At 31.7% G+C, this 10,591-nt stretch overlaps 1 protein-coding gene across 2 annotated transcripts; it reads left to right on the top strand.

The window, feature by feature from the left end:
- Positions 1 to 4,827: 4,827 nt before the first annotated feature.
- Positions 4,828 to 10,181, top strand: LOC25485057 (short-chain dehydrogenase TIC 32, chloroplastic). 2 transcript variants are annotated; one of them, XM_024786652.2, is made up of 8 exons: positions 4,828 to 5,051; positions 5,385 to 5,616; positions 6,261 to 6,340; positions 6,582 to 6,735; positions 7,846 to 7,924; positions 8,521 to 8,633; positions 9,563 to 9,603; positions 9,759 to 10,181. In XM_024786652.2, exons 1-8 carry the CDS (start codon positions 4,946 to 4,948, stop codon positions 9,809 to 9,811), a joined length of 858 nt encoding a protein of 285 aa, XP_024642420.1. In that variant the 5' UTR covers positions 4,828 to 4,945; the 3' UTR covers positions 9,812 to 10,181. The 2 variants fall into 2 exon arrangements, with proteins under 2 accessions (XP_024642420.1, XP_013469643.1); XM_013614189.3 differs by having other exon boundaries at positions 4,834 to 5,051; positions 8,521 to 8,605; positions 9,557 to 9,603.
- The last annotated feature ends 410 nt before the right edge of the window (positions 10,182 to 10,591 follow it).

Genomic DNA, 10,591 nt, shown 5'->3' with positions numbered 1-10,591 from the left:
TTTTACAGTGGCACACAAATTTATAGTATTGACTTCATGCTTCTTTTAACCGTTCAAGTATATATAACACATGGATTTAGTCTTGCTTTTCAATACAAGCATATTGAAGGGAAAAATATTTCAACTCATGAGCCTGCTTATAGTGTCTGCACACCAACCTATATAGTAGAAGTGTCTCATACAATGATTCACCACTTTCCTCACAACATCTAATTATTTTTGAAATGTTACATTTTTGTTTTTTTTCCACAGTATTTATGATATGTTTAGTGTTTCAAGGTTTTTTTCCGACGGTATCGATGTAGTAAAATGTAACTTAATAAATTTATATACCGGCCATCCATGATAACCATCTCAATATGTCCCGCCTTTAATTTGTTGAAACAACCCTACAAATCTTCAATCTTAACAGGCAACTTCCACGTCTCGCGTTTTTTTTAGAAACAACAAATTTTATTCACGTCGAGACTGTGCAAGACGCACAAAAGCTCGCGAGTAGTAACAGAACTTACAAAATACAAATACTACGGTGCCAAAACAAACGACGGCTAAGGAGCCCAAAAAACAGACCCCAACCACACAACACTACAAGGGGCAACAGACAGACACGAACCCCCTAAACCGCATCACTTCTCATGTTATTGATGAGACATTTTTGACCTCCTTCTCTTCATTTTCTCAAAAAAATATTGATCAGTGACTTTTGAAAATGATGAACGTATTTTTATTTGTTTTTTGTTTGGTGAATGGTCAAATCGTTGATAGTGATCGAGGTACATTTCAAGATGATTTAGTACAGTTGAAGAAAGTCAAGACCGATAATGTATTTAATACCTTTCATATTTAGTCATGTCCTTCTTTTTCATTGAATTTTGTCTAGATGTTTGGTTATTACACAGAGAGTGATTTTGAGCTAGTTACCAATACCAGTTGAAAATTACACACAACTATGAGATCTCAACTTCGAACTCAAGCGAAGAAGTACAATATTCGACCTCGCAGTATCATTGTTGTCAATTTGTTAAATCTTAAATTGATACATTATTTAAATTGATCGAAAAGATATTTGAGTTGCTTATTTTTTTTTAGAGAAGATCTTTGAGGTACCAACTCATGGGTAGAAGCTCATTGTAAATTAAAGGTATTGAGATCAAATCATCTCATGAGGACAACCGTAAAATAAACCATTAATACTATTTTAAAGGATAAAATTTCGTCCTTCCTTAATTTTTGAAAAAAAAAATTCAAAATGATGTAAAGAAATTGACGTGAACATGATAATATATATATATATATATTTGAGCAAATAGTCAATTTTCCCCTTGAAATTGTAAGTTTCGTCAATTACCCCATTGAAATTAACAAAACTTCAATTACCCCCTGAAATTGCAAAACGTTAATCAATTTACCCCTCTGTCAAATTTTTTTGTTAACTGTTTATGGTTATGATCAAATACCCCCTGAAATTTTGCACTTATGTGCAAAATGCCCCTAAACTTGAAAATTTATATTTTTTTTATCCTTGACTCAAAAGATATTAAAGGCAAACAATTAACAATTATTGATCATATAAATCTTTATGGAATGTATGTTTATGCAGCTATTGGTCATATAAATCTTTATGGAAGGTATGTTACTCTCATGTGTTTTAAATATATACATATATAGAAGACTTTTTTTACACAAGTTGGTAATTATGTTAGAGTATGCGGTCTTAAAGTACAAAAGTCTTTGATAATTGTGTATCCATAAAGAAAATTCATAGGTTAATATATGCATAAGGAAGAAGAAACAAGATTTAGATTTGTGAATTTGCAAATTAATTAATGATATAATTTTTATAATGCAGGAAATGTCATATTTATTAGATGCAACATGTTAAATAGATTATGTCATAGACCTTCTGCATGAAGCCGGTATATCACATTGTACTACAAAGTTATGTGATAGATATCAATTTTCTGCTGTTATGGCATTCTTGTCTTGGTTTATTTCAACAACTTGATATCTTTTTAATGTTTGGTTTTTAGTTTTACCTTTTTTGTAAAAAATTTATCTTGCTCCTTGTTGATAAATATGAAATATGAATGAAAATGCTACACATGACAAAACCATGATTTCTTTGGCATATATTCATTCATTTTCTTGTGAATAGAATTTTTATGACAATAGGTACAATATACTACTTGAAGAACTAAATGTATGATTTTTGATAAGAAAAAAAATATAAATTTTTAAGTTTAGGGGACATTTTGCATATAAGTGCAAAATTTCAGGAGGGTATTTGATCATAACCGTAAACAGTTAACAGAAAAATTTGACGGAGGGGTAAATTGATTAACGTTATGCAATTTCAGGGGGGTAATTGAAGTTTTGTTAATTTCAGGAGGGTAATTGACGAAACTTACAATTTCGGAGGAAAATTGACTATTTACTCATATTTATTTTATCCAAAATATCTGCATTCTACTTTTTTTTAGGAGGATTTTAGGGAGGTCTCTATTCAACTTTCTTTTTCTCTATTAAAGAGGTCTCTATTAAACTTAGGCTTAAATGTGTGTTTAGTCCCTGCACTTTTGCCCAGTTTTGACATTGGTCCCTACGCTTTTTTTTGTTTGACATTGGTCCTTGCACTTTCTAAAACTTTTGGCTTTAGTCCTTCCGTTAACTTTCCGTTAAAAAAAAAAACAAAACTAACGGTGTGCCACGTGGCCCAATCATGACACGCCACGTGGCACACTAAAAAACAAAAAAAAAATCAATTTTTAATTATTATTTTTTTTACTTAAAAATATCACTAGTCCCTGCACTTTCAGCATTTTTTGATATTAGTCCCTGCACTTTGGTATTAGTCCTTGAAATTTTTTTATTTTTATTTTTAAAAAATACTTTTTATTATGTTTTAATTATTGTTTTGTTCATTATTTTTATTGAGAATAATCATAAAAAAATAAAATAAAAAAATCTTTGTTAAAAAAAATTAAGTAATAATTGTATAACATTGCAAATGGAAATTGTATCGTATTAACACCGTAACAATAGATAAAAATCAACAAAGAAGATGGAAATTAAATTGCACTTTGGCAATATAGGAATTTAATTTTTTGTTACAATCAATTTATGGGGGAGACTATATTGCCAAAGTGCAATTTAATTTCCATCTTCTTTGTTGATTTTTATCTATTATTACGATGTTAATACGATACAATTTTCATTTGCAATGTTATACAATTATTACTTCATTTTTTTTAACAAATATTTTTTTATTTTATTTTTTATGATTATTCTCAATAAAAATAATGAACAAAACAATAATTAAAACATAATAATTTCATTGAAAGTATTTAAAAAAAAAAAAAAAAATTCAAGGACTAATGCCAAAGTGCAGAGACTAATATAAAAAAATGCTGAAAGTGCAGGGACTAATGATATTTTTAAGTAAAAAAATAATGAATAAAATAATAATTAAAAATTGTTTTTTTTTGTTTTTTAGTGTGCCACGTGGCGTGTCATGATTGGGCCACGTGGCACACCGTTGGTTTTGGTTTTTTTTTTTTAACGGAAAGTTAACGGAAGGACTAAAGCCAAAAGTTTTAGAAAGTGCAGGGACCAATGCCAAACAAAAAAAAGCGTAGGGACCAATACCAAAACTGGGCGAAAGTGCAGGGACTAAACACACATTTAAACCTTAAACTTATTTTGGACTTGAGAAATCTTACCAACACACACTTTTCGACACATTCTTTTTGATTGATTAAAATTCATATGAGTTCCACCAAATTTATACGGATCCTACATGATTTGGTGGGACTCATGTGATTTTAACCAATCTAAGAAAATGTGTTGAAAAGTGTGCATTCAAATGTGGGTAGCACTTGGGTGACATTATGAAAGATGACATTGGTCAACCACAATGTCACAAACGTACAAAATAAAACATCATTGTGAAAGAGAAAGAAGAAATCCATCACTTGTGACATTGTGGTTGACCAATGTCGAACCACAATATCACCCAAGTGTTATCGTAAAATGTGTGTTGCTATTATTTCTCTTTGTACTTTTATGTTTGGCATCTTTAGCAACACATGTACTGTATTTATTATATCGAAAAGGATGAAAGAAAATATTTATTTCTCTCACTGTTTTGTGACGCACGGCTGAAAGAAACAAGTCACTCATGTAAACGATGCATCTGGCCGCATTGCTATTGCCACTGGTCCATCCTGATCCTCCTCTATTACACTTTTTTTTTGTTTCTAATCCATTATTTTCTTCTGATCTTTTGTCTTTCTTAATTATTTCCCAAAAGGGTATCTCTCCATGCAAACAAAGACCGTTTGACTATCCTATAAATAAAGATCATTTCTCTGCAAAAATGTTTCATTTTCTAGTCAGGCTGAAAAGTTTGTGACCCTATTAATTACTTTCCACTTCCACACATCTTCAACATAGTCACGTAATAACATGAAATGATGTGAGGTTTGTATTGTTTGAAATCGATGACTAATAAAAAGTCCACAAACTCATTTCAACAAAAAGTAATTAAACTTGACATCTCAAGATTAAACAATCACTTACACTACGCATCAACCAATTGCATTAGACTGAGTATTTAAATATCTAAAGTGCACATTATTATGAGATAGAAACTAGCACTCACATGAAACAATATGATCATTTTTTTATGTGTATGATGACACAGTCTCCCTTTTCTTTATGCATCAGTGGGGTTGGCACTAAATGATATTAAAAAGAAATCTTCAAAATCAAATTAACCAATAAATCATAATTAAAATAATACTATAGATAAAATAATATTTAATGACTATAGTATAACATATTTAATTTAAGAAAGATCAAAATCATGTGATGATATCAAATCAAATCACAGCATAAGTTTCTCAAAGTGGTGAGAGTTTGTGACGGAGAAAGAGAGATTATCATCATGTGGCCATTCAGCAGGAAAGGGGTATCTGGGTTTTCATGGAAGTCAACTGCTGAAGAAGTTACTCATGGAATTGATGCAACTGGCCTCACTGCTATTGTCACTGGTGATTCTTCTACTACTCTTTCTTACACTTTTTTTTTTTTTTCATTTTTCAAGCATGCCCTTTTGTTAAATAGTAGTTTTTATTGCTTCTATGTTGCTAAGTTATTGGGAATTAATACCTTGTAGTAGCTTTAGGCCTGAGGAGTGCTTTACAAGCTTTTTTTTTTATGAAGATCCAAAACAAAAATTGATTTCCTGTTGAAATTGGCATAGTCAAGACTTATTTGTTTATATTCTCTATGTTTATGCCTGCTACATCAAATTCATGCAACTGGCTATGATTAATTATTACTGGAATTTTATTTGGTATATGGATATGATGGTATGTTAACAGGAGCATCCAGTGGTATTGGCACTGAGACTACGCGTGTTCTTGCTTTACATGGTGTCCATGTGATTATGGCTGTTAGAAATAAGGTTAATGCTAATAATACCAGAGAAGCAATACTTAAAGAGATTCCCTCAGCAAAAATTGATGTCATGGAGTTAGATCTCAGTTCATTGGAATCTGTCAAGAAATTTGCATCCGAATTTAATTCCTCTGGTCTTCCGTTGAACATATTGATGTAAGAAGAGAAAGTGACATGGATTTCATTATCAATTTGATTTAGGCAAAACTGCATCATGAATCTTTTTTATTTTTTGTAAGTTTCAAACATGTACTCTTTCCGAGTCAAATTAGTCAATTTTTTTCCACCGCAAGTTTGTCTTTTATGTTTAAAAACATCAACAATGTTTGGCCAAATTTCATTTTTCATCTATATATTTTACCAAAAGTCTTACTTGTCCATTTAAGAAGTAAGTTACATTTTTAATTTATGAAAATCAATGATCTTTTTTAGTTTTTATCTAAGATTTTAACCTTGCTGTTGTCAACAAGGGTCTAATGGTGTTGCTGAGTGGTGAAAAATTTATTCATCGTATATCGTTCAGTGATCATGTGCACAAATTTGTACATAAGTAAACTAAGAGTCTAACTTGGTTCAACACTGTAAACATTTTTAAAGATAAATGAGAAATTTGACACGAACTAAAGAAAATGACCCCTGATGCAGTTCTGCCTTTCATTTACTATTTCTTTTTCCTGGTTTCTATTAAAGTTGTTAATTACTTGCTTTGTCTCACCGTGAATGTCTATGTTCTAGTCTTGATCATTAATGGAAAACCAGTAGTAGTAATGTTTTCTGATCTGTTTATTTGCAATTGGAAGAAACAATGCAGGAGTCATGGCATGCCCTTTCATGCTTTCCAATGACAACATCGAACTACAGTTTGCAACAAACCACTTAGGTATTTGTGAAACATGTTTCATTCTTTACTTCAAATTTACTATTTTTGTTCTTTTTGTAACATGAATTCCTTGTCAATTGCGATCTTTCCATGAAAATTGGGAGGGTGGGGAACTTTGGCACTCACAAGTCACAGTAGTTTCTAGGGAGCGAAGGTCATTAGATTTATTTATGTCTGATTCTTTTAATGCTTAGACTGGGAAGATATGAACATTCTGTTTTTATGTAATATAATTCCACAGGTCATTTTCTCTTGACAAATCTTTTGTTGGACACTATGAAGAAAACAGCTAGTGAAAGTAAGACTGAAGGAAGAATTGTTAATGTCTCCTCAGAAGCTCACAAATTTGCATATTCTGAAGGAATCCGTTTTGACAAAATTAATGAACAATCAAGGTAATTGGTAGCTTCATTTCAAATCATGATGAGATGTGCTGGAAGTTTTTAAAACTGGAAGAGGAATTTATTTTGTGTATGTGCGAAAGAGTAATTATAACGGAAACTTTAATTTTATTTTCTTAAGGCAATCAACGTTACTATCGGTTTGATTCTGAAAAGAATATAGTTCAATATGAAGTTTGTGATATGTACTTTTTAGTTTGCTGTGCGTCTTGGAGAAGATGCTAGCTTAAACTTTCGACACAAAAAACCTGCTGATATGATTTTGCTTTTAGATCAAACGGCTATTGTCTTAGTCTTGTAAACCGTACCTATGCACAACTTAGACGCAGTTAGAATTGTTGGCGAAAGCAGCACACACCATCGAAGTTAGCCACACACCCATGAATCTTTGATGTAAAACAGAGATTGATGTGAATTGGCACCTCTTGCCTACATCCACGGAAGCACCTTAACAAATATATTCATCACCTCAAATAAAATTAAAAGAATGAATCTATAGCCGAGCTCAATATGTATATCACTCTACAATACTCCTACTCAAGAGTTGCAAGAAATGATAATATCACATCTCAGTGATCTCCTCACACATAAAATGATCACACACACATTCCTCTCTATACATTGTTGGCGATACATCCACTCTTCACATGGTCAAGGTTGGGGATGCTTCAACTTTTCACAGGTTTCCTTGGTTACAGGACGGGATGAGACTCTCGTTCATGAATATAGCATACATAGTGGACATTATTATCCCACATTTTCAAGTAGCTTGACTTCATTTCTCTAAGAATATCGTTACATCTTTTCACCTCTTGAAATGTCTCTTTTACATTTCCACCACTTACATGACATTTATTATTGTTTGGAAATTATAACTGATTCACAACTAGAACTAACAATGGAGCTGTTCTTGTAATACTTGTTGAAAGGAGATGTGTTATGTACTTATGTGTAGATAGTTATGTTTAATTCCTTGTTTACAGTTGAAACAATTCGCTTATCTTAGTTGCATGAAGAATTAAGAGTGGAAAAGTTGTTTCTGTAGTATTTGTCGACTGGAGTAATGTTATTCCAATTTAATTATGTTTGCTTCCTTGTATACAGTTACAGCAAATGGGGTGCATATGGACAGTCAAAGCTTGCTAATATTTTACATGCCAACCAACTTACAAAACATTTCAAGGTATGGTATGCTTACTTCTACTATATAGTGGTGTTACTTATTTAACATGTTATCCAGTGAAGTAGTTTATTGATAGTGTTATTATCTCTCATTATTTTAACCTTAATCTCGATGTAACAAGTTCTATTTTATTATTTTTAGAAGTGCTGTAGCATTAAATCTGCATATTTCTTCTGTGGAAAATTACTTTCTTCTGCAGTGTGAACTGTGAATGGAAGAATTTTGATTTAGAGTTACTTGTTTTTTTTACAGCATTTGTCTTCAAACTACACTTATAAATCATAATCCTTTTTACAGCATCTGCTATCTTAATCACCTATCAATTGGTGACTGGTTTTTTTATTATAAAATATCAATGACCAAATATTGTTAAACATCAACTTTAGTGGATGTTTTATCCGCCTCCATTCCAACTCCACCTAGTTGGAACAGGCTTTAGTTGTTGGTGTTCCTTCATTCAAGTCTCTGAAAAAGACGCAAACTTTGCATCCCTTTTGGCAACCATAATCATAGCTTTCTCAGTCTCCCTCCCTTTTGATGGTTTTGCCACAATAATTATCTTTGATTTATAACATTACTTGTTGCATTTTGATCAGGATGATGGTGTGAATATCATTGCAAATTCTCTTCATCCAGGAGGCATTGCCACCAATCTTTACCGTCATAACAGTGCAATCAACGGTAACTATTATAGCATTATACTATTCAGGTTGTCTATGAATTATTATACAAGTCCTCTGATGTGGCATTCTAAATTATTTGTTCTGTATCATCTACCGTTATGTGGCACTATCTTTCTTTGTTAACTTCATGTTACTTGTCCTAAAGAAATTTTCGGTGGATTTTACAATGATATAAGTTCTTATCTGTCTACATTGCTCTAGGTGTTTTATCCTATATTTGGTACATGATTATTGTTCAGAACCCACCATCTAATAATATTATGATTAAGGTTGGTCGTTGCCCCCCTCTGAATTTTGAAGAATACAAACATGTTTTTTTTTAACAAGGAAGAATATAGACATGTTAAAGACCACAATCAACCTTGTAAGCATTCATCGGAAACATGATCACCATGATCGCCGAGAGTCTGAAACAAAAAGACTTTGTACTCCCTCCTAACTATTTTGTTTGTTTGTACTATTTTTATTTCAATTCTAGTAATTTATCTTTCTTATACTATTAAAGAAGGCTAATTTTCTAAAGTAAGCCATACGTTTTATAAAATCAACAAAATTAATTACGTTTCTTAATTCGTGCATTATTTGCTAAATTGACTAATATTGAAGGACAGAGTGAGTAATTTACAGCACTTGATTGGTACACCAAGTCATCCATAATGTACAACAACAATAAAATCATCCTAGAAGTTGGATGCTTTGTCAGTCTCTCCACTATTCTTCCCTAACCATTTACATTATTACTTTATTGTCATCAAGCACTTCATTGTGTTTATCTGACTACTACTATAAATACATTTGATGATTTTGAATTGGGTGGTTTTTCTGGTTTGTTTGTTTACACACTGGCATTCTGCAGTGTCCATAAAGTTTGTTTGCTTTTTCATGTGTAGAGATATTGACAGTAGCTGAGTTCTATAGATATACTATTGATGTTTGATTTATGCAACAGGTATAGTAAATGTGGTTGGCAAACTTGTGATGAAAAACGTTCCACAGGTATGTCAAAATCATTATGACCTACTATTTATAAATGTGAGGGGTCATGTCAAATAAATATTGGTTGTTATAAACATTTATTAACTAAACATAGATTATAACTTTATAAGCTTTCTGCTAGTTGCATGTTAACTTTCTCCTCTATCTAAATGTAGGGGGCAGCCACAACCTGCTATGTAGCATTGCACCCACAAGTGAAGGGAGTTAGTGGTGAATATTTTTCAGACAATAATGTGGCCAAATCAAGTTCACATGGGAAGGATGCTGATTTGGCTAAGAAACTTTGGGATTTCAGCATGAATTTGATCAAGGACAAATAGAATAACCAAGTGTTGTATAAGAATGAAAATGACATTGTAATGTGTGTGCACGAAACTAATTGATAAAAAGAAAATGGAAATAACATTCATTGTTCATGTCAATGTGAAATGCATCTATAACATAATTGATTGTCACGTTTGAAACAAGATTGTAATTCAATATGAAATAGGGTCCCTTAATATGGACCTCTTGTAAAAGGGTCCAAACATGGTCCTCCTAAATCAAACCGAATATTGCCCTTTTTGTTCTTTGGTTTATTATTATTATTATTATTATTAGGTTTTGCTGTTCATTTAGAGTGAAGTGGTAGACTCCGGAAATACACTTGTGCGACATTGTGATGTTAATGTATGTATTTTGAAACGGATAGAGTAATTAACATGAAATATTTTTTTTGAAATAATGAAATATTTTTATACTACAGATTTTCAAATTCATAGTTTACCTTTTTAATTCATATTTTACATTTTTATTTTTTGCAAAAGGCAAAATGGCTTATATTAAACACAAGGTAGAGTACAAATATAAAGTCATTAATAAGGCTTCTACCAAAAAAAAAAAAAAAAAAAGGCAATAAGGCAAGCACTTTATGCAGCAAGAACCCCACTCTGAGGAGTGAAGACAAGAGGACAACCATTCCTTCAATCAATCCAACTCCCTGACTGAG

Source organism: Medicago truncatula, chromosome 1, assembly GCF_003473485.1.
Source record: "Medicago truncatula cultivar Jemalong A17 chromosome 1, MtrunA17r5.0-ANR, whole genome shotgun sequence".
Classification (NCBI taxonomy): Eukaryota; Viridiplantae; Streptophyta; class Magnoliopsida; order Fabales; family Fabaceae; genus Medicago; species Medicago truncatula.
Note: the sequence above shows the minus strand (reverse complement) of the source record. Positions and strands in the feature narration are given on the sequence as shown.

What these genes read in the sequence shown, in the direction of transcription:
- LOC25485057 (XM_013614189.3), top strand. Translation starts at nt 4,946, where the DNA reads ATGTGGCCATTCAGCAGGAAAGGGGTATCTGGGTTTTCATGGAAGTCA. An exon ending in CCTCACTGCTATTGTCACTG is followed by an intron (nt 5,052 to 5,384) that starts GTGATTCTTCTA and finishes GTATGTTAACAG; the next exon opens with GAGCATCCAGTGGTATTGGC. An exon ending in AACTTACAAAACATTTCAAG is followed by an intron (nt 7,925 to 8,520) that starts GTATGGTATGCT and finishes CATTTTGATCAG; the next exon opens with GATGATGGTGTGAATATCAT.